Source organism: Bos indicus x Bos taurus, chromosome 5, assembly GCF_003369695.1.
Source record: "Bos indicus x Bos taurus breed Angus x Brahman F1 hybrid chromosome 5, Bos_hybrid_MaternalHap_v2.0, whole genome shotgun sequence".
Lineage (NCBI taxonomy): Eukaryota > Metazoa > Chordata > Mammalia > Artiodactyla > Bovidae > Bos > Bos indicus x Bos taurus.
In genome coordinates, this window is record NC_040080.1 from 7,544,998 (window position 1) to 7,568,793 (window position 23,796).

Genomic DNA, 23,796 nt, shown 5'->3' on the forward strand with positions numbered 1-23,796 from the left:
TCATGAGCAGTTCCCTGGCGTTCCAAGCAGCTGTGCTGCACTTTCATTTGTTCTAACTGCTGAGGACGATTCCGGGGCCTGGCACTTGTCCCTTCTCAGGAACTGTGTGGCTAAGGGGGCAGGGATTCCTTCCACCTGACACGTGAAGAAGCAGGCACAGACTGGCTAGGGCAGCTCGGCCTTGACGTGGGGAGGAGGACAGAAAAGACAGCCCCGCGATTCTCGTCTCAAAATATTTAATTTTGTTTGAAAAGGCTACATCCCCGGCTTCCCTCCCGCCACGTCACCCGGGCCCACCAGCAGTGGCACACTCGCACGCACACACGCACATAAGGCCAGCGGGCTACGCTCCGCATCTGCCCCGCGCCGGCCAGGGAGAAGGGGTTTGCGCCGTGCCTCCTTCCCCGACACGGGTGAAGGAGAGAGGGGCCTGCTGGAATGCCAGCTCCCGGGGGAGGGCGCAGAGCCCCACACACTCTGTCACATCACATGCACTTACAAAAATAAAACCAAGTGGTGCTCTGGCGTCCCCAACACTGTAAGACAGCAATATCCACCTGGAAGTCATCTTTGCCATTTTCTAGAAAAATTTATTGCACTTAATTAACAGATGTTAAAGGAGCTCTGGGGTGGTAGGGCTTTGCCATGAAAACCAGGGGGCTTTGAGCCCTTTGCTCCCAGGGTCCCGGATGGAGAGCTGCCCAGCACAGAGCAGCCCTTGTCAGCTGGCCCCCTCGCCTGCTGCCCCACCTCTGCCTGGACGACTGCAGACGCTGCCTGCCAGGGCCACAGCAGGTCCCCCCTGACCAGGGCGACGCTTACCCAGAATCAAGGGTCACTGCTACGTGCCTTCCCCAACCTCAGGCCCCAGACAGGCAAACCCTTTGCCTTGGGCCAAGGGTAAGAGTTACCCAGGTCCTCCACAAGACTGCTGGTCACTGTGAAAGCTCTCCCTAAATATATATGTATTCTATGTCTAGATATACATTTATTATATGCATATTCTTGCAACATTCCATCTCATTCATGATTTGTCTGTTCGGAGGCTGCAACTGAGGTGAAAGGGGGCGCTCAGGAAGGCATGGCCCGTCCCAGCCCACTGCAAGCCCAGGGAAAGCCACTCACACTGGCATCTCTCGTCTCTGGTGCTTTGCAGAGGGTGTCAAAGACATGAGGACAGGAGCCTCAGTTTTTGGCCATTAGCCCTAAGATGGAGAGGGCCTGGCAGGGAGTCAAGAAGACTCCCAACTCCACGATGGAAACTGAGGAGGCACCACCTCTCCTGCAAGGACTAAGAAGACACGCTTACCTGAGCACCCTTTTCCCCAGCATGTCAATCTCCACGGACCTCTCCTTCCTGTCCCCGCCAGACTCCTGACTCGAAGGGGCTCTTCTAGAAGAGGCCAGCAGCCACGCTCTTTCCAAGTGAGCATTTTGGGAAGGAACCAGACACCCACTGCCTGGGGCGGGGGCGGGGGGGGGAGGGTTGGGGGAGGAGGTGCAAGGGGAGGGCACCCAGACAGGCAGAAAGTGGGACAGAGAGAAGAGACAGCAGGCCATCACCACACCTGCTGGGGTCGGAGAGTGGACGCCACCCAGAGACTAAATGTCCATCCCTTAGAGGGGGGGAAAAAAACCGAGAAAACACAAACCATACACTTTCTGGCCAAAGAAAATGAAGAGCTTTTAAGCTGGTGGCTCTTCTCCCAATAACAAAATGAGAAGTGCCCTCTGGGTGGGTGGCCAGACCAGAGCGAGAGTGCCCGGGCGGGCAAGCTGCCCAGGGCAGGACATGGACATGCTGGATGCAACTGCCCTGCTGTGGTTATAAGAGTGAAAAGTGTTAACATGGTTTTCATAGAACCACGAAGTCAAAGTCGGGGGAGGGGGAAGGGGCACCAATGTCCCTCGGCCTCGAGGACCTTTGTCAAGTCCCCTGGAGAGGTGGGGGTGCAGGTCCCTGGAGGGCCGTGTGTTCCCCTGGGGTGTGGTCCACGGCCAGTGGATGGCTTCCCCTGCTCTTAACATCTGTTATAAAAAGTCTTTAGGGGTCAAGGCCCAGGACTCGGAGCCACCACTTTAAATAAAAACCAGTGGTGAACGCGACAAAAGTGTGCCTGTCACCTCTGACCCCTCCTTACCACAGGCTGCCCGCCCTGAGCAAATAAATACACCCATCTCCAGGTGCCCGGCTGACCACAGCGAGCAGAGGGTTCCGCAGATGTCCGTAACAAGTCTTCCGGGCAGAACCGAAGGATGAGTCCAGCCGGACATGAGAGGAAGGAGCAGCTGCGAGGTGGGCCCCTCCACCCACACCTTGGCCGGGCCTGCACAGCTGGCCGTCTCCTAGGACCCGGATGGAGGGGTTTCTAGCCTATGTCCAAGTCCCAGGAGCCTGTTCTTCCATATGAGCTGGGTGGGACCCGGTGACCGGGGCCCTGCCCGGGGACGCCCTCTAGGCTGCTCATACTTGGGTGGATCCTGAACCGAGAACCAGGAAGCCCTCTTCTGCTTTTCGGGGAGAGCGGGCTTGGGCATGGCCCGCACGAGAAAGCAGAGCAAGAAAGAACGGGAGCTTCTAGAGAAACATGCCCGGCTCTCCACCAGCGGTGCTGGGGGAGGGTGAGAGGGGGCCGTGGAGGCCAGGTATCTGAACACCATGCAGAAGGTGCGTCTCCACTCCAGGAAGTTAAGCTCCCCAGACGAGGGGACTTTTCAGGTAAAATCCAAGATCTGAGCGTGGTCACTGGGTGAGGAAAAACAGCAGGGCCAGAGGCCCAGTCTGGTGGGACAAAGGAGACTTAGGCAGCCTCCACGAGTGCCCCGGAGAAGAGTAGATGAGCACGGTGACCAGGGCGCAGAGACCACCGCCCTGGGAGTCTCTCCCAGCAGTGGATGGAACGCACAGGGAGCCCCTCACCAGGGCCTCCTCCTCCCAAGCCTCGAGCCACAGAGAAAAGGGGTCAGGGAACCAGAAACGGCTGGGTGACCTTCTGCTGCAGGCCCAGATGCAAAGGTCATCCCCGGCTGCGTAGAGACCACGCCCCCATGGCCTGGTGCCCACACGGACGCTACAGAGGAGCTGGCATGTCTTCCTACCTCTGAGGAAGATGGGAACAGAGGCTTCTCTCTCTAAGACTTTCTGGGGAGGATGACAGACCCGCCCTGCCTAGAAATGTGCCCAGCTACCTGAGAAGATGTAAGGGCGACAGTCATCACCACTCATTCTGCAGATACGGGCCTGGCCCGGCCCAGGCTGGAGAAGAGGGAGAGTCACGGAAGCCTGGGCCCCCTGGGAGAGGAGAGCCTGTGCTCCAGAGGTCCCCTTCTGGGCCAGCTGCGACAGCCAAGGACAGAGACGAAGGCTTATTCACCGCCTCGTAGATTCTCTCGAGTCCCGCCAGGGAGGAGGCCGGCCCCCAGGGAAGTCGCCGCACTGGTCGTGTGTGATAATGAAGCTTGAACGTGAAGGCTCCGGGGCAGGTGCGCCGCCATGCGCCCACGACGAGTCATAAGTCTCCACGCGGGGGTGGGTTTCAGGGGCCCCGGGCAGAGGTCTGAGTGAGGCAGCGCCCCGGCGGGGGTGCGTGTTACAAGGGCCCGTACTTGGTCTCATACTTGGACACGATGGTCTTGCACTTGCCCACCTCCTTGCGCAGCTCCGCCACCTCCGTCCGCAGGGCCGTGTTCTCCTTCTCCAGGAAGGCTGCCCGGATGGTGATCTGATTCTCCTTCAGGCGCCGGGCGTCCCGGGACCGCTTGGCCGCCACGTTGTTCTTCTTGCGTCTCGTCCAGTACTTCTCGTCCTGTGGGGAAGGGTCTTTGGTGGGTCTCTCCACTTTCCCAAGAGAGAACCCACCCCTCCCCTCCTGCCAGCACTCCACCCCACCCACACCAATTCCTCTTTTAACCCACATGGTGCAGCTGGGACCTGGGGACTCCCAGGGGCCCAGCCCTTACACCCAGGGAGCATTATCCACAGACCCCACAGAATCCAAGTGGGACCACTGGTGGAAGGATGGGCCTTCCTCTTACCAGTGGTCTCTCTCTGCTGCTCCAACATACAGCACTGTCTGTACTCCTGCCTCACTTAGGCTGTGGCTGAGGGTCTGCACCCTGACTCCAGTTCCCGGAGTTGACATCTTGTTCTGCCACTTTCTAGCAGTGGAACCGAGCAAGTTCCTTAACCTCATGATGTCTCCCCACCTTGTCTTTACAATGGGGGGTAATTACAGTAACTACCTCAAAGTTACCTGAGAATTAGAAGAGTTAATATGTACAAGGTGCTTATACCAATGCCTGGCTTATAGTAAGGACCCCATAAAGGTTTACCATTTTCATCGTTATTATTGTAAAAGCCTCAGAAACCTCTCAAGAGGCAGGTATGGTTATTCCCATTTTACAGATGAGGAACCTGAGGTCTGCCTGACTCTATAAAGCTTAGGTGAAAAATCCAGTCCCTTTTCTGAGTTTTTCTCAGTGGGGAAGGGAAAAACTACAAGATCCTCCTCTCCTCCCAGTCCCGTTGCTAACAGCCGACTCAATGGAAAAGACCCTGATTCTGGGAAAGGTCGAGGGCAAGAGGAGAAGGGGACAACAGAGGATGAGATGGTTGGATGGCATCATCAACTCAACAGACCTGAGTTTGAGTAAGCTCTGGGAGTTGGTGAAGGACAGGGAAGCCTGGTGTGCTGCAGTCCATGGGGTCGCAAAGAGTCGGACACAACTTAGTGACTGAACAACTCCTCCCATCCCAGCTCCTATAAAACCATCAGCTTGAAGGCTGCTGGCTCATCCCTGTCATGGCAATGTATAGCTATCTTTTGTCCTTCAAAGTGAGGGCTTGTTCAATCCCGGTTTCTGTGGCCGACTGAGCTCTTGCCCAAGGGCTGGGCTGAAGCCAGGGAAGTGGGAGCACGGGCATAGCCGGCGACTAGAATGGAAAGAGACGTTGCGGGGAGTCAAGCCGGGGCCAAACGCCACCCAAATGCCTTTCTCTCAACTGCTGCAGGATGTGGCCCAAAGCTCTGAATGCACGCCTTTCTCGATGTGTCCCCAAGGAGGGTGGGTCCTCCCAGGGAAACTGAATGGAAGTTGGGGAAAGCCCCTTGACCCCTGAGCCCACGCTGCACTTTCACTATGTACCAAGTTACCTTCTGCTCATCAGGGACAAAGACCTTCTTGGCCTTTTTGATCATGGGCTGGGGCTTCAGGTCTTCCTCGGCAAACTTGTGCTTCCGAGGGTTGAAGAGCTCCCCGCCGGGCACGCTGGAGAGGACCAGGTCGGCAGGGTCGGGATTGAAGTTCACATCTACCTCCACGCAGTTGGGGTCGATGGGACTGGGGGTCTCCCTCTCCTTTTCCAGGGAGGATTCTGAAAGACAGAGAGGCAGGTGGTCCTGAAAAAGCCTAGACTCACTAAATAGCCAAGGCTCACGTCACATACCCAGACACCTACTTGAATCTCAAGGTCACAGAAGCGACTGCTGCTTGGAGGGAAGAAAATCTATAAGAGCACCAGCCCCTCACAAGCCAGACTGGCATATGTGATTCAATTCAACAACGCAAACACGAAAAGAATTCTTCCCTTTAGGAACAAAATGCTCAAAAGGAAACAGGGGCCTTCGAAAAAGACAAGATTTTCCAATTGTTTTTCCCCCCAGAAATGTTAAGCAAAACATTAAATCATTATACCCCCTTAACTTCCTGTGGTTTCAAGTTCTCAAGTAATGAGAAGCAGCTGAATCTCACCAGGAACTATAATGGTTTAGGGACACAGACTGAATAATGAAATGGCTTCCATTTCTGAATCCCCTTGAGACGAATCAGTGGCTGTGCTCATTCAGTCTCATGACAACTCTGAAAGGGAGATGGGTGTTAACCTTATTTTACAGATGAGGAAACCAAGGCTTGGAGAAATGACAAGGTTTTCCTAGGGTCACGTGGATGGTAAATAAACTAAAATTTAAGTCTGGCCAAAAAAACAAAAAGCAAAACCCTATTCAAATCTTATGTGTTATTAGGGATAAGTTATTTTTTTTTAATCTATATCTTTGGCCTACTTGCTCAATGCTACTTATAAGAGGACACAAAAATAATTATTCAGTCAATAGATACATTATTAAACATCTACTATATGCCAAGGACTGTCCTGGCAAAGACAAAGCAGTGAACAAAAGAAAAATCCTTGCCTTCATGGAATGTTATCCTATGGGGAAGGATGACGTTACATAAGATAAATTACAAACACCCATACAGAAGTGTTGGATGCCATGTGGATATTTGGGAGAACATTTCAGAAAGAGTGAACACCAAGTGCATGGTCTGTGCACAGGCAAGTACTGGGAGACTTGAGGAGAGCAGAGGCCATTGTGGCTGGGGTGACTAAGAGGGAGGAGTAACAGGATGGGGACAGAAAGCGTAGGACCTTTAATCCCAGTAAAGCAGTGGTTCTCAGTCAGGAACAAGTTTGTTCTGCAGGGGACACGTGACCCTGTTAGGGTGGAGGGGTGTGTTCCACTGGCGTCTGGTGGGTAGAGGCCATGGGTGCTGCTACACATGCTGAGGTGCAAGGACAGCCCTTCCCCAACCCCAGCAAAAACTATCTGGTCCGGACGTCAACAGTGTTACTGATTTTGACTCTCCCCTGAGGTGAAAGAAGTCACTGGAGGGTTCTGAGCAGAGGTGTGACACGATCAGACATAGGTTTTAACTGGATCATGCATATAAACGACTTGTATCCTATCAGACAGGTTAATTACAAACAGGGCTGAGTGTCAGAAGAGTGAGTGGCCAGGGACCAACGTGGTAACTATAGGAATAAACAACCAACAGCCAAGGTACCACAGCCTGGCAACTAGACCGCCGCTGTACTGCTGGTGGGAGTATAAACGGCAACAGCCACTTTGTATCCTATTTGGAAACATCTACAAAAAGCTGACTGGGTGCAACTCAGCTTCCCTTCCAGGGAGTATTCAGAAAGACAGAGAGGCGGGTGGCCCTGAAACAATCTAGAGTGAGTCTACGTGCAAGTCACAATCCTTCCCATCCAACACTGGGTATCCGATGCTCTACTCCTCGGAAAATGCCCAACAGAAAATGCATACAAAGACTCACAAAATAAGAATTAAAAAAAAAAAAAAGACACACACAAATGTTCATGGCAGTGCTATTAGGCATAACCCCGACCTGGAAACATCTCTTGTGTCCATCCCCTAAAGAGTGGGTAAAAACTGGTGTGGCCATGCAATACAACTTGGAGGGACTTCCCTGGCTGTCCAGCGGTTAAGACTGTGCTTCCACTGCAGGGGGCACAGGTTCGATCCCTGGTGTGGGAACTAAGATCCCAAATGCCGCATAGTGAGGCAAAATAAAACACGGAATACCATTCAGCAACAAAAAATGAATACAGCTCTGCTACAGGCAACAACATGGATGATTCTCATACACGGAGTTGAGGAAAGGAGCTAGTCACGAAAGCACACAGACTACTTATTACAGAGGAACTGAAAAATGAATTGTTTCATTTCTACCACATGTATAACTCTTCAGTATAAATCTTACTTTATTTGTATCGTGGTTTTTCTGTCACAGGAGTAGTCCATAAGTATGTTCTATAAATCTATTTTTAGTCACTGATGCCCACATGATCTGTATGTTACTATAAAGCTAGCCATAGGAAGCTCTAAATGTGAACGTGTAAATGTAATTTACTCAAAGAAAAAGAGAACGTAATATACAGTTCCATTTACAGAACGTTCATCTATAAACAAAACGAATCTCTGGTGATGGAAATAAGGATGGTGGATACCTCTGGGGAGTGAGGACTGAGTGGGGTCAGGAGGAACTTCCAGAATACCGACTGTTCTCTGCTCTGAATGGGGCGTAGTTACATGGGTGGGCTCACTCTGAAGATTCATCGAGCGGTGCACCTATGATAGGGGCACCTCTGGACGCCACACTTCATTAAGGTCTACTTAAACACAAAATCAGAGGGAAATTCCACCTAGGCGGCCTCAGGTATAAGAAGAGGGCTCATTTCCAGCTCTGTCCCCTACCCACACACGGAACCAGCCTTTCAGGATAACCTGACCAGCACAAAAATGAGCTGCCTTCAAACAAGAATTCGGCTGGAATCAGCTGAAGCCTCTGAAGCTGAATGGTTTACAGCACAGAAACGAGGGACAGAGGAGCATGTTAAAAGGCAGTAGAGGGATATAACCAGAAAATCCAGCATGTGTGAAACTCTATAGGACAAACAATTCAGCTTCAACAAACAAACTGCAGAGAAATAAAAAGGAAAGGAGACCCCACAGACTACAAGAGATTTAAGACACATCACTAACTGAAATGTGTGGGTCTCGTTTGGCTCCTGATTCAAGCAAACTGTAAAACAGTAACATTTGGATTTACTGTCAATTTCAGATGTAAAACTGGTATTTCTGTTCTTAAAAAAAAACTATACTTTACATATACATTTGATTGAAAATAATCAGGTTAGGGGAATGAAGGAGGTTATAGAAAACAAGACTGGTTATGAGCCAATTACTACAGAACCTGAGTGATGGTTATTGGAGGTTTATTATAGCAGCCCTTCATTTTCATATCTGAACATTTTTCCATTATAAAAAGAAAAAAAATAGAGCATGAGAATTCCTTGGGTGCAGGTTTCCTGGGTTCCACACCAGCTCCTGGGGTCTTTTCCAGGAGACATCTGCCTATATGCCTTGAACTGAGCCTGTGGAAAGCTTTGCAGAGCCCCTGAAACAGGGACCATGTCTGCTCTGATGGGTTCATGACCCAGGGGCATGAAAACCAACCAACTGGAGGTAAAACAGAAAAAGGACAAGAGGATGAAGCAGGAATCCCAAAGATGGTATTGGTCCTGGCAGTGGAAATGCCTTCTTCGTGGTAGTACCTGAGAAGTACCTGGCTAAACAGTCAGACATCCTGGGTTCAAGTGCTGCCTCCACTTCCCATCAGCTGTGTTACCCTGGGCAAGTGACCTAACTTCTGAGTTTCCTCACCTAGAAAATGGGGATAACAGGGGACTTCCCTGGTGGTCCAGTGGCTAAGACTCTACACTGCCAATGCCGGGTTTGATCCCGGGTCAAGGAACTAGATCCCACATGCTGCAATTAAGAGTTCACGTGCCACAACCAAGACCCAGTGCAGCTAAATAAATAAAATAAAATGGGGATGAAAGTATCAACCTCATAAGGAGGTTTTGTGAGGATTATGTGTTAGTGCCTGGCACAGAATAAATGTTAAATAAATGTTTGCTGTTGTTATTATTATTGCCTGAGCTTCCTAAGAATCTGAGGCAAAGTGCACACGGCGGCAGAGAGCAGTACTGCGGAGAGGCAGGATGGCACTGCTATCCTATGAAGCCTCCGACTGGGACTGCTCACTCCACTGGGCTGACCATCTGTAGCAACCAAAGACAGGAAGGCTCCGGCTGCCGCTGAGGGGATGGCTATTTTTATCTCCAGCCGTGGGGGATTGTGCTGAAGGGTGGGGGAGCAGAGGGCTTCTGCTAATGGTAGGTCCAATGGGACCACGCAGCCCCCTGGCAAGTGGATCTCCTTGGATGAGGCAGGTGGCCCTGCCCAAAGGCTCATCACCAACCTGTGCTGGACACGGTTTCCGAGGGCTGAAAGACGGCAGTGGAGGATGGTGGGGACGCCGTGGAGGAGCTGGCTGACTCCTTCCCTTCTAGCTCAGCCACCGGCAGCAGCAGGTTCTGCACCAGGTGGGTGGGGCTGGCGGGGATGCCATTCTCCAGCAGGAACTCATCCAGGTCCATGTACTCCAGGTGGAAAGACTCGCCATCGTACGGGATGGTTTTGTCCCAGATGGGCGGCATGAGGGAGGCTGAGACGGCCATGGTGCTGGCTGCTGCAGCCTCGTCTTCCTCCAGCTTTTCCTTCCCCTTTTCCTTATCTGTAGACACAAAATCTGTGATGAGACATCTCTTGAGAGAGTAACTCAACCCCAGGAGGCACGTGGTGAGCCTCACAGGGCAGAGCCATCTCTCTCGGAGTCCTGATCCATCCATGCATGCATTTCAAGAGCCCACATCATTCTCCAGTTATAACCTGGTGCTTGAACCAGGACCACTGGTCTCCTTTAGAGATGGCAGCATACCCTCATGTGCTGCACATCCATGCCTGGGCTTCCTAGGATGCTTGCCATCAGCTCTGAGGCCTGATGTAGTCCCAGGGTTAATTCAGAACAGGCTGTGGGATTATCATCTGCTGGAGAGAGCCTATCGGCAGGGGTCGGGGGGTGGGGAACGGGGTTTTTGATCCTGCTATCTTAGGAAAGGGCTGACTCCTCAGGCCAAGAACTTGCTTGTTCTTCTGTCCTGTCCCATCCTGCCTGCCACCCACTGCAGTGATGTGTGACCTTAGCCATGTTATTTAACCTCTCTCAGCTTCAATGTCCTCCACTGTAAGTAAGGATAAAGCTCCTTCTTTGGTGAAGACTAGAGGTAACATTTGAAAGTGTCTTGTAGAGCTCCTGGCACACGCCAGGCATTCATTATTATGGTGAGCTTGCTCAGGGAAGGGATTGCGTTTGATTCATTTCTAGATCATGGGGACCAATACAGGAGCAGGCAAGACAGCAGACCCCAGGAAGATGAGTGTACTGAATGAAGAAGGCTGGGTTTATAAAAGAGAGGGCCTGGAGCTGTCTTTTCAGGACCTTTTTCACAGCAACCATTTCCAGAGACCATTTGCTTATCCCTGAATGAGCAGAGACTTAAGGCAGGTTTTTTGGGAAGAAAGAGACGCATGGAGCTGTAGAAGAAAGAATGCTCCCATTCAAAGCAAAACAAATCAATCAGTGGGGACATGAACCCACCTAACTGTCTCAGCCCGAAAGTTATACACGTGGATGGATATCCAAGAAAGGGCAAATTGAGAAAAAAAGAGAAAAATGTGACAAGGTTGGAAGAAAATCAGAGTGACAGGGAGGCAAATGAGGGAAGTGGGAGATAAGATCATGACAAGCTCATAATGGGTTTTCAAATTGAGGGCGACAACTTTGAACTCTGGTTTCTGAAATGAAACAGAAATCAAATACGATTATGTTGGAAGTAAACCAGTCATGCATGGACGCCTAGACCTCAGACAGCCAAAAAGCAGCTTGTTGGTTCAATAAAAATGGACACAACCAGTGAAAAGGTGGAGGTTTTGACAAACAGAATTTGGTCATGGCTACTAATACAAAGTAACTCGAATTCTTGCAACTGCCTTCTGTACCAGGCTTTGGTTTAAAACCAAATGGGAAGTAAGAAAGCCAAGCTTTGGTGAGCTGGGTGGGCCAGATGGCCTCCCTGTTCTCCTTCCCTGACACTGACTCTACATTCTGATCAGAGATGACTGAGATTCCTGTTGGGTGGGGGTCGTGGGGATTAAAAGAGGAAGAAGGGAGGAGACAGAAAGACAGCCATACTGGAGAACTAGTACCAAGTTCCAGGGTTTGTCTGGCCTGAGCAATTAAGCACACTGTTAATCAGTGTTTTTATAAGATGGAGTTTTAACTGTAGGAGATGTTCATCAGTGGTTACCAGTGATACAACGTAAGGACTGGTGACGTGACCTTAAGGAAACATCCTCACCGCTCTGAGCCTCTGCTTTCTTCATCTGAGAAGTGGGGTAATACCATATAGGACGGCTGCAGAAGACTAAATAAGATTATGTCAAGGGGCTCTGGAAGAATTCTGCAAATGTGAGATGGAATTATTATTATGGATGGTTATTATTCGGTAATCTGACAGAACCTGACAGATTTGCACACCCGTCCCGGGGCAGCTTGCCTCAGCCCCAGATTTGGAACAAAGCATTGCCTTAAAAATAAACAAAAGGGTCTGTGCATATGAGGTCCTGAAGCGGAAGGAGAGAGCCTGGCCTCACCTAATGTGCTGAAGCTATTTATAACCCGACCGTGATAGCCATAGGGATGGGAGTCTCAGAACACACCCAAGAAAGGAAGAGAAATGGCATTTTTTTAAAAGAAAATGAATTCCCCAAGACCGGTAATTCACAGAAGGCCCATTCCTTCCCAAATCCCTGAAAGACACCAGTGGTTCTTGGAAATTCAAATCTCAGAAGACTGAAAGCATACCTCAGTGCCCCTGAAACTCCACTATAGGTGGTATTCCTGCTGCTCCCTGAACCCCATGCTCTCAGACCAAAAACAAGGCCAAACTTGCTTTCCACAAAAGCCCCAGGGACCTCTGTGGCCTAGGAAACAAGACAAGGGCTTCCCAGGTGGCCCAGTGGTAAGAATCTGCCTGCCAGTGCAGGAGACACTGGAGACCCGGTTCGATCCCTGGGTCGGGAAGATACTCTGGAGGAGGAAATGGCAACCCATTCCAGTATTCTTGCCTGGAAAATCCCATGGACAGAGGAGCCTCGTGGGCTACAGTCCATGTGGTTCCAAACAGTGGGGACTTGACTAAGCACACACAGCAGCAAACAGGACAAAGACCAACCCTGTGGCCTCCAAGTCCAGGGTCAGTCCCAAACAACCAGGTAAAGGGCCTCAGTGGCCTCTTTCTGACCCTTATCCTTCATCCCAATCTCCCCCTCAGAAGGCACCTCCTGTCTCCTCCTGACACCCCTCTCCACCTCGGCAGCAGCCCTGAAACTCATTTCCAAGAAATCTCCAGTGAGGACCCAGAACCTGAGGATACTCACAAGCAGGGAAGAAGGCAGGTCCTCCTCCCCGCTGGGAGGAGGACGGCCATAAACAAAAGCAGTTCGCTACGGTGTATCAGGGCATCTCAAACTTTAGCGGACTGTGGAATCACGGAAGTGGGGTGGTGCCCCTTAAAATGCAGAGTCCTGTCTCTGAAGCCGCAGATCCAGTGAAGGGTGAAGGGTGGGGCCCAGAAATGGGCATTTTAAACAAGCATCCCAAGTGATTCTGATGCAGGGGTCCCCAGGGCAGGCGTCCTGGAGCGTCACTGGAATAGCTGCTGCGACCCCCATCAGACTCCTCGGTAATCCCTTCACGTCGCGCGTGCTCCGGACCCTCCCCAATGAACCTCCTCCCCGCGACCCCCACCCGACTGCCTCCCTCCCCCACCCTTCCCCACCAACCCCCATGTGACTCCGCCTCTCTCAGCTCATCCGCGACCCCTTCCTACCCCCTTTCGCCTCGCCCTCCCGTCCATGAATCCTTCCTGGCCCCATCCCCCAGGCTGGACCACTTCACCCAGACCTCCGACCTCCCCGGCCCCGCCCTCACAAGGCCCCGCCCTTGCAGAAACCCCGCCCCCAGAACAGCGCGGAACCCCCACCCCACCCCATCCACCGCCGCCTCCCCTCACCGAGGCGCGTCTCGCGTGGGGGGTTCTCCATCAGCTTCTTGAGGACCAGAGGGAAGGAGCCCGGCAGGCCCCTTTCCCCAGCTGCGCGCCCCGGCCCCGGGCCCGGCCCCGCCTGCGGCTCTACAGGCGGCTTCTTTCCACCGCCCGCGTCGGACATCGTGCCCCGCGCTCGGCTCGCGCGCGCCTCGCCTCGCCTCGCCTCCCCCGCCCGCCTGCCCGCCCCCCGAGATGGGACGGAGCCGTGCGACCCGCCGCAGCTGCCGACACAGGCAGCTACTGCGCAGGCGCGCAGAGGCCCCCCCCACTCCCCATCCATCCCTACCCCGCCGGCGGACTGGCTCTGGCTTATTAATTATTCATAAAGCCAGGCCAGCTTCCCCGGATGGCGGCCTTGGATTGGCCCATCCCGCGAGAGGGGGCGGGGGCAGGCGCAGCCTTCCGGATCGTGATTGGCTAGGCCGCCCCTAGGGTAAACGCCACACGTGCCGGGCCAGGTGAGAAGCAGGGCCGCAGGCCCCGCCCCGTCCTCCTCGCTGTCACCTGATTGGCGCCTGCCGAGGCCTGGGTCTAGGGGGCCCTTTCCGGCGACAGCCCCTGCCCCTCAACCCACGCTTTCGCCTTCGCCGTAACCCCTGCCCTTCTCTCGGACCACTGTAAACCGCTCTCCCTTCCCTCGCATCCCAGTCTCGCCACCTTCCGGAAGCGCCACCCAGAGGAGGCGGGGCTGGCAGCGGCCATGCCGGTGGGGAGGTAGCCTATCAGACCCCTAGGGGTCCCCGCGGCTGTTTACCCCATCCTCTCCCCCCTCCCCTCCGCGGGTCACGTGGAGCTGCAGCCGAGTCCCGCCGCGCGGGGAGCAGGGGGACAGGAGGAAGGCGCGGAGCAGCCAATGGAGGGCGGGGGGCGGGGCCCGGGGCGGTGCACGAGGCGCAGCACGTGCGGAGCTGCGGCGGGGAGGGAAGGGGCGGGCCTTTCTGTTCTAGGGACTGCCTAGGGTCGTGGTACCGGGACTCACAGCGCAGCTTTTATCCCGCCTCTCCCCCACCCCGCGACCTAGAGGTTGGCTGAGGGCGGGGTCGGGGACGGCGACCTGCCCGCCCGTAGGGACTGACGGAACAGGCTTGGCTGCCGCTGAAGATGGTGTCAGATTCTACCCCCTGATCCCGGGTTTCTGGTGCGGGCGTGGCGGCCAGATAAACACTAGTGTGGAGGGCGCATTCTTGAGGCCGCGGGTACAGAGAGAGGGCCTGGGCCCTGAGCCAGGGCGGGAGTACGCGCTTCCCTCCTCGCGCTTAACTAGCCTGTGACCTTGGGAAAATCCAGTTGCTTCACCCGAGCCTGTTTCCTCGTCCATAAAATGTAGGGCTTGGGCTGGATAAGTCTCAAGTCCTAAACAGCTCTGAAATTCTGTTTCTCTCTAGGACATTGCCTTCTTTTTCTTAGGGAAAAAAAAAAAAACGCAAAATTCCTCCCTCTCAAAATATATGCACATGCTTCCTAGGAGTTCATCGGGAAACGGCGGGTACAAATGTCAAACGTGAGGTTGGGTGGCGGACACATGCTGAGTCCTTCTAGGAACCTGATCCTACAGGTCACCCAAACTTTGTACCTCTTGATAGCAGGAATCATACCCTGCTTTGAACCCAAACAATACTAGGTACTCCCTGCCTGAGAGGGCAGGGACTTTGGCTTATTTGTCCCTATGAGACCAGTGACTTTAGTTTATTTGTTCCTATGAGACCAGTGACTCTTGCCTTCCAGGAGCGAGGCTGTGAGATGCAGGGCACAGTCCTTGATTCATAGAGTAGGTGTGTGACTGCGACACCCAGCTAGCTCAAAGTTGTCAGCCTGATACAATCAGTACTGGCAGTTGAAGCAAGAGGCTGGGCGCCTGAGCAAGCCTGGAAAGCAAAAGATTTGAAAGAACTCTGGATGGTTGTGGAGGACAGGTGACAGAGCCTGACTCCAAAATTCAAGTTCTCATAGCCTCATTACTTAGACTATAATCACTTTTTGAGTCTGATATCTCCAGCCTATTGCTTCATCTCTCCAGGCCACCTTTCCTATTCTTTGTCTGAGAGAGATGGGGAAGGACTGACCTTGTGAGGCTAGCGTAAGCCAGTTCATGTAAAATACACAATTGTTTTTGTTTTGTTGTTTAGTGGCTAAGTGGTGTCCGACTTTTGTGACCCCATGGACTGTAGCAAGCCAGGCTCCTCTGTCCATGGGGTTTCCCAGGCAAGAATCCTTCTCCAGGGGATCTTCCCAGCCCAGGGATTGAACCCATGTCTCCTACATTGGCAGGTGGATTCTTTACCACTGAGCCACTAGGGAAGTCCTAAAATGCACAATTGCAAACATGCAGTCAACAAATCATTTTCATAGCTTTGCTACCCTTGATGGGTACAAATCCACTGCTTGATGTATCCATTATCCTAGAGGGAGGTACAGTGCCCATGTCACTCTCTAGTTAGTGAAAGTACTAAATTATGTACAGAACATCTGTTGTGTTGCAGAGTTGTTATTAGTGGGAATTCTCTATGTGGCTAAACTAAGATATCTTTAGGATAAACTGACCTAGAGGTTTTTAGAAACAAATTTCAAAGGACAGTTCAGGGAAATTGATTAAAACAAAGTATGGGGAAAAAAAGTATGAGTTTAAAAAAGACAATGGCTAGTTTGGCCAGGGAGAGACTTATTGGATTACTGTTAAATGTATATTTTCATAGCTAATATGACACTATTGAAGGGGAAAAAATTCTTAAGATATTAGAGGAGGATTTATAGTAACAAAACAGTGGAAAGTTGTAACATTTGTTTATGACAAAGGTGGTATGTAGTATGACATTTTAGATTTAGGTGTTTTTTTTTTAAGATTAAAAAAGTTAAACAATTTTTTTTTAATCTTCAGTTATTCAAAGGGGATAATACCCACTTCATTTACCACCCAGCCTGGAGCAACTGATCTAACAGGCAAGTGGCACTGCTAAGCAGGTTAAGAAGCTGGGTAAACAGGTTAGGGCTTTAAAACTTTGTTCTGATTTAGTCCTCTGTTCATGTACTGACACTCCCCACAGAGGGTTTTTTCCCCTGGATAACCACAGGGTAAATGGTGTGTCACAAACACCGCAGGAACGTCATAAACATGTTCTCTCTCGTGCTTACTTGCAGGCTGGGGGGTTAGCCACGCTGCCGACTGGCAGCATTCAACAGCACCATCCAGGAGGCGGGCGCCATTATGTTCTTGTCTTCATTCTCCAGCGGATCTGAGAAGACCCACAGCGTCCTCTCTCTGCCTTTGTTTCTTATCAGTAAAGTGGGAGGAACATTGCAGCCCCTCCTCTTAGTGGAGGAAAACATTTGAGAAGCAGTTAGCTAATTTCCACAGTGTTTCATAGTGTTCCATAGTGTAATTTCCACAGAGAGCCCTGACAAAGAAGTAAACTCTATGAAAAGAACATGTTGTTACATGATTAAGATGTTAAAACTGTGAAGTAGCACCTTTGTATTCTAAAGTATTAGGGTTTCAATGCAGCAGCTTCTTGAGGAAGGTGGGGGTCCTGGGGCAGTGCTGACTTTGTGGGGATGAGATGCAGGCCTGGGTAGAGACCCTCCTCAGTGGCTGCCTGACCTCTTGTCCAAACAAGTGACTTCTGCTGCCTAAGTCTCATGTATTTTTCTCTTGGAAACAGAAATGGATCTGCCTACGTCACAGGGTGGTTATGAGAATTACGTGTGGGAAGCAATGTCAAGTGCCAGCCTGAATGGTGTATGGCATGGATTGTGTGGGCCTCCACCCTTCCGCTTCATTCAGGCTGTGTTGGGTGAGGAGCAGGATTCTTTGAGGTGGGGGGACAAGGTGTGTTCTAGAGTCGAGAAGGGATATGAAATGTCCATTTTCCAGAGCTGGTCTGGCTTTAAATTCTACTCTTCAGTGTTCCAGAAACTTGCTAACCAACCCAAGTTAAAAATTTAATTCAATTGAACATGTGCAGAACAAAGGGCCTTACATGAAACCATTATGCCAATTTGGGTAATTTAAACTTGAAGCTCAGAGGAGCTAAAATTCCAGCATGGGAGCCTTTGGCCAGATACCCCATAATGACTCTTTGGCCTCATAGTCAGCATCTTGCAGGACAGTATGACCCTCTCTCCTGACTTACTGCAAAATGTGACATGAGCCTGGTGTCTGCAAGAGCAGGACGATGAGAAGGCTTCCACTGAGCACTAACAAAGGCCAGTTATCTGTGTGCTTTGCGATCCCAAATGCAGGAGAGCACAAAGCTTTGTTCAGGGTAGTCACCCACTAAATATTTGTTGGCTTACTTTGTTGTTGGTGCCAGTAGGAGGGCTAACAAAAACTTTCCAGAGCTAGGTCATACACATTTGGAACATTACTAACATTAAATAACACTCATTGTGTTTAATTCACAATCAAACCTAGAATAGTAAATAAAAGCCACCCTTATGGCGAGTCCTCCACCACTGGCCTTGCCAACGACTGCCTCCTCTTGAGCCTACATACCTGTGGCTGCATAGTTCTGGGCCGCGGTTTGTACCATGGTCTCAGTGTGTTCTAGGGGAGAGGTGGTGGGTGGAGGCCCTTCACCAACTCTTGCCCATCTCTCAGTACTCTCAAGAGTACTTAGTTTCCTGTTTGGCTTGCATTTTGTCCACTGCCCAGCTTAGAAATATAGAATGATATCCACCCTAAGAGTAGTATTTCCAAAGAGAAGCCCTTACCTCCAGGCTCTGCCACGTCTCAACAGCCACTTTCTGACAGCTAAGGGTTCTCCAGTGGAGGCGGTGTTGGTAGGGAGTGGACTCTGGAGCTGGAACGTGTAGGTCTGATTCTTGCTTGGACTACTTCCTTTGTGACCTTGGCAAGTTACTTAACCTCTCTGAGCCTGAGACGGAAAGGAGCGGTTCAGGCACACTGCTGAGAATAGCACTTGGGAGCATAACACGCACTCACCTGAAGTTTATCTCTGACTACAATCCCATGTTGGGTTGTCCTGGCAACACCCCATTCCTCCCAACCGGCCACTTCCCCAAGAATAGTTGGGGGAGGGTGGGACCTTGTAGTCAGGGAGAAGATGGCCTCACTCTTCTTTATGACCTTCAAGGCCCTGCAGTCCTTCCCCTTGCGGGTCTCTCTAACCTCACTCTTCCTCCTTTCCCATGTATTCACCTTCTGCAGCCACAGTGGCCTTTTATTCCTCAGACACGTGTCGTTTTTGACCCAAACAGGGCCTTTGTAGGTGCTGTTCCCCCAGCCTGAAAGTTCTTGGTGTAACTGGCCCTTCCTCACTCTCCAGGCCTTGGCTCAAATGTCCCCCTCTCAGAGAGGTTGGCCCTGACCCTCCTGATTGCTGTCTGTCTCCCCACTGGAATGCAGACAGCAGGCGAGCAGGGCAGTGTTTGTCTCACTCGCTCCCGTGCCACACGTTAGCAAGCGCTCAGCATGATGAATGTTTGGATGACTGGGGAGGTGCTGCCCTGAGACGGTTCTGGAGACCCCGGGGAAGCCTGTGGGTAGGGAGGAGCCTGGAAGCAGGCCAAGCTGGGTTGGAGCCCCTCGACAAGTGTCTGGCTTTCCCATCTCTGAGTGTCAGTCTCCTGGTCTGTAGAATGGATAATCACACCTCTCTTGCAAAGCCGTTTCACAGATGGTAATGTAAAAGCCAACGGCACTCCACTCCAGAGCTCTTGCCTGGAAAATCCCATGGGCGGAGGAGCCTGGTAGGCTGCAGTCCATGGGGTCGCTAAGAGTCGGACACGACTGAGCGACTTCACTTTCACTTTTCACTTTCATGCATTGGAGAAGGAAATGGCAACCCACTCCAGTGTTCTTGCCTGGAGAATCCCAGGGACGGGGGAGCCTGGTGGGCTGCCGTCTATGGGGTCGCATAGAGTCGGACACGACTGAAGTGACTTAGCAGTAGCAATGTAAAAGCACTGAGCATAGTCCCCAGCCACACCTGGGAAACAGGGGCCATTAGAACCAGGATTCATTCCCTTAACCTAGCCGTGGGACAGGCCCATTAGGATGCAAAAGTCATCTGGATTGCTGGACACTGCTGTCAGTGTCCACACTAGGTGAGAATGAGTTTCTCACATTTCTCTGATTGGGACAGGTAGAGAAGAAAGGTAAGCCCCTGACAAGGGAGGTGGAGAAGAAGCTGACCCTGAGGGTAGCCAGTCCTCTGAGTGTGTTTCCTTGCCATTAGGAGATGGTAGCGAGGGTTAGGGGCTTCCCAAGTGGCGTGGTGGTAAAGAATCTGCCTGTCAATGCAGAAGACACAAGGGACACGGGTTTGATCCCTGGGTTGGGAAGATCCCCTGGGGAAAGAAATGGCAACCCATTCCGGCATTCTTGCCTGGAAAATTCCACGGACAGAGGAGCCTGTTGGGCCACAGTCCATCTAGTCTCCAAGAGTCAGACACAACTGAGCGACTGAGCACAGCACAGCACAACAAGGATTAGAGATAACACGTGCAGTACATGTAAGGCCACTTCTCCAGGCTCTTTTTCCATGGAAGCAAATTTCATGATTTCTTGCTCTGGTTCCCCCAGGCTGGGAGTGGAGGCGACCACATAGACCATCACTGAGGCCAAGCCCAGGACAGCCCAGGCTGCTCTGAGTCCACCCTCTCTCCTGCTCACCTCAGTTCCCCAATGGGAGGTTACCCAGACCCCTGCTTCTGCCCCACCAGGTCCCACCGAGCCAGCTCAGCTGGGCTGTCCTGCTTGGCACAGGGCTGATGGCACCGTGACCCTAGGAACCTCAGCACGTGTTTCCACGGAGACAGCCTTGCTTGTGTGCCCACAGCCTTGCCACATCCACTTCTTTCCAGGAGAATATCCACGGAAAGGAGGGAGTGAGGGTCAGACGGCAGATGTGATATCCATGGAAGGAGCCTAACCAGGCCCAGCTGCTGTTTATCTTTTGCAGAGAAAACAGCGTGGCACTTCACAGTTTGCAGACGCTTTCATCTGGGATATGTCATTTAATCCTGGCCACAAGCCTGTGAAGCAGGTATTCTTTTCACAGATTGGGGATGGAGAGAGGCATGTCAGGGATACCTGCTGGGTAGCCCACAGTGATTCCAGTTAGGAGCTCCTGACCTGGGGATCCCGCCTGCCCAGCTCAAAGTGAAGGCCTTGTTCCACCTCCGGTGTGCTTTTGCGCTCCGTGGTTCCCTGAGAAGGAGGCCTGAGTGGCCAAAGCTGGCCGAAAGATGAGGTGCCGGCCTCTGAGCACAGCCAAGGAGTTGGGGAGTAAAAGCGCTAACCATGTGGTTTGAGAAGCCGCGTCTTTCTGTAAACTGGAGATGAAAGTGGAGGGTGAGCAGTCTGGAACGGAATGCCTCCTGGGAGAGGATTCACAGGAGAAAAGGCAGGCAGGGGAGCGGGAAGAACAGGGCCCACAGACAGAGGGGAAACTGAGTCAAGGCTTGGGGCACAGATCCACTCTCTTGCTGGGCAGAGATTTCTCTTCCCGCAAGAAAGCTGGTTGCCTGGGTGGCCCAGAGTGACAGGCCACTGGGTGGTGGTTGTAGCCTGAAAACAGGGAGTCTGGAGCCTGGTCAGCTCTGTTGGAGAAAGTCTGTTCCTCCAGGAAGTTGGGGAGGAGGAAGGGAGGCCCAGGGGCAACAAGAGCCAGAGGCCCCACAGTTGGGGTTCAAGGAGCATCGTTGAACACAGTCTGCAGGGCGAGCAGGGTCTTGTGAGGGCATTGTCTCACCATCCCCAGGACTCTCCTTGGATGTCTCCTCCCTCTGGACCCCAGGTGTGCTCTGCACGTGACCCATGACCCCCACGTGAGCTGAAGCACAGGAGGCAACCAGACCTCTGTCATCCTCCTCCCGGGGGGATTGAAGCCAGCATGAGGAACGCACACGGGGAGAAGCCCCTTCGTCAAGAACTTTTAAAGCACAGGTTGTTCCTCGAACAACTCGGGTTTGAACCACACGGGTTCCACTTATACGTGAATTTTTTTCACTAAACACATACAGTACTACTCAATCTGTGGTTGGTTGAATCTGAGGATGTGAAACCATGGATCTGGGGGTGGCCATAAAGTTACAGACAGATTTTCAACTTGGGCCCTAACCCCCGAGTTGTGCCAGGGTCAAGTACACTTTTTCCCTGCTGGCTGGGAATTCCAGCTTTGATGTCCTGTGCCCTGTCTTCACCAAGGTACACTGCCTTCAGGTGGATACTTTCATGAAAGATTTGGAGAGTCTGGGAGCTTTGGAAAGTGGCGACAGCAGATGGAGGGCAGTATTAAGAGTGAGGTCTTTGTGGGGTGTACTGGCTCCCTTGAGTCTCCAACCCTCACTCCATCATTTTATCCACCCGTCGGCATCTCTCAATCTGTCAGGGTCTCATGCCTCGGACCCTCAGTGAGAGGGCACATGGAGAAGAGACAGGAGGTGGCCTGAGATGGTCCGTCTCCCATGGACCAGCCTGGCTGTACCAGACCCACCGTCCTCTGTCAGTTTCCCAGCTCTTGACAAAGCTCTGCCTGAGACCCTGGCGAGGGGGGCGGGTTTCTGGGCCTGGACTTTGCCATCCACAGTGATTGATGGGGACATTCCACAGGGCTCTGGGGACCAGGTGGGATCCAGGAACCAGCAGCTGCTGCCACACTTCATAAGCCTTGTTGCCCTGGTCTGAGGAGCTGCACCCTGAGTCGCCCCCAAGAACTCTTCCCTGCCCAAGTGGGAGCTGTCCCCGCAGACCCACCAGCAGCCCAGCTGCCCCCTGTGCCCGCCCTGGGCCACAGGCCCACCCTGCCTTCTCTAGCACTCAGACCAAGAAGGGAGCCCTTAACATCCAGATGTCCCGCCTCACCTCCCCACACAGGACATTCAGGAATGGCAAGAAAACATCAGCCGTGGTTCTTTTCCAGGCCAAGCTGTGAGTTTCTGGAGGGGATGGGCTTCTCCCAGTGAGCAGCCAGGACCCTGAGTGCCGAGAGGGCACAGACTGCCGACGGGTGAGGTCCGAGGGGCCCAGAGCTCCATGGGAGAGAGCCCACGGGGGACCCTGCCGTGGGCTCTGGGCGCTGCCTCCCTCCCTCAGGCGGTGTCTCCGTGCTCAGAGCCTGCCACCCTCCCTTCCTGAGCCCAGTTCCCTGAGAGGCGTGACCAGGCAGGGGCTGTGGTGTGTGTCCTCGGGCCCCAGAATTTGGGAGTGGGCTAAGGGTCCCGTGGAAGCGGGGCCTGCGGGCCCAGCCAGGGCTACCTGGTGATGGGGTGGATCAGGTACCTGCAGGGGAGGTGAGGTGTGGGGAGGGGAGGGAGAGGCCTGAGAAAGGTCCCCTGAAGGGCCACCTGGCCCTCAGGTCAGGCTCTGGCAGCCAGGGGGAGCTGGGCTCCATTAAAGGCATCCCTGGGGCTTGAGCAATGAGGACCTGACGTCTCAGAACAGAAGAGATGAGGGGAAATATTTGTCGGGAGGGAGAGCCCCGAGCAGGCTGGCCCCCAGAGTTCTCATGGCCCCCGGGTTTCTCAGGCAGGACTCGGGAGACACCTGGTGCTGGCTGCTGGCTCTGCCCCTTGTCCACACCCTCCTCCACAGGCTCCCTCGCCCCGTGTTTGCCTGTGGTATCCTAGGAACCGGGGCTTCCAGCCTGTGGTCCTGTTACATAACAGCCTTCACCCCATCGCCGGGTCCAGCACCTCCGGCGAGCGGGAGCTGAAGCAGGCGCCCGGAGGCCAGCTTCTCCTGCAGGACACAGGCAGCTGGCCGCCTGAAGCCACAGCTTCTGCTGGTCCCCTGCACCCCAACACACGGAGGGGGGAACGTAATAAGCCGTCAGCATCCGGAGCGTTCCTTCAGCAGGGCCCTCTGGTCCTGTCCTGGTCCTGCGTGAGCCCTGCACCTGTCAGTGGCCGCATGCTGGCCGCAGCTTCCCAGGGCCAGCAAGCCTAGGGGGCATCCCTGGAGAGGCAGAGGCCCTCCCCACCGTGACCCTCTCTACACCCCAGCCCTTCCTCGCCCGGGGAAGAAGCCAAGAGAAGACCCCTGCTGAGGACCCTCCCTAGCCTGGAGATGCCTGTCCGGCCACAGTGCCCGTGGTGGCCCCCACCCCTCAGGCACCTGGGTGGCTGGCCATTGCAGGCCACCTCCGTTCCTACCTGTCCTCTTCTCTGGCCAAGGCAAAGAGTGCTCGAGCAGGGACTTGAGGACCTCCGGCATGTCCATGGCAGGGGCCACTCCGATCCGGTCACAGCTCGACATGGCCTGGCGGGAGGTGCTTGCTGGGGGAGTTTAGAAGCAGCTGGAGAGGCAGGCTCTGGCCCAGGAGAGCCGCAGGCTCTGGAGGCAGGCGGGGCGGGAGCCCGAGGCAGCCAATGGGCAGCACGGGCCCCGGCCCGCCCGTCCACCCCCGGCTCGGCCACCTGCCAGCTCCGGCTGCAGCCAGGCCTTCCCTTCCCGCTGC

General features: G+C 53.2%; 1 protein-coding gene across 2 annotated transcripts; it reads right to left on the reverse strand.

The window, feature by feature from the left end:
* Positions 1-219: 219 nt before the first annotated feature.
* On the reverse strand, positions 220-23,678 carry TEF (TEF, PAR bZIP transcription factor). Of its 2 annotated transcripts, none has more exons than XM_027540675.1 (4): positions 13,343-13,623; positions 9,628-9,942; positions 5,154-5,374; positions 220-3,806 (listed from the first exon to the last, which is right to left on the reverse strand). In XM_027540675.1, the coding sequence occupies exons 1-4, from the start codon at positions 13,497-13,499 to the stop codon at positions 3,591-3,593; spliced, it is 909 nt and encodes a 302-aa protein (XP_027396476.1). In that variant the 5' UTR covers positions 13,500-13,623; the 3' UTR covers positions 220-3,590. The 2 variants fall into 2 exon arrangements, with proteins under 2 accessions (XP_027396476.1, XP_027396477.1); XM_027540676.1 differs by lacking the exon at positions 13,343-13,623 and adding an exon at positions 23,492-23,678 and having other exon boundaries at positions 565-3,806.
* Positions 23,679-23,796: the final 118 nt, after the last annotated feature.

What these genes read in the sequence shown, in the direction of transcription:
- TEF (XM_027540675.1), bottom strand. Translation starts at nt 13,499, where the DNA reads ATGTCCGACGCGGGCGGTGGAAAGAAGCCGCCTGTAGAGCCGCAGGCG. An exon ending in GGAAACCGTGTCCAGCACAG is followed by an intron (nt 5,375 to 9,627) that starts GTTGGTGATGAG and finishes TCTGTCTTTCAG; the next exon opens with AATCCTCCCTGGAAAAGGAG. An exon ending in TTGTCCCTGATGAGCAGAAG is followed by an intron (nt 3,807 to 5,153) that starts GTAACTTGGTAC and finishes CCTTCCCCACAG; the next exon opens with GACGAGAAGTACTGGACGAG.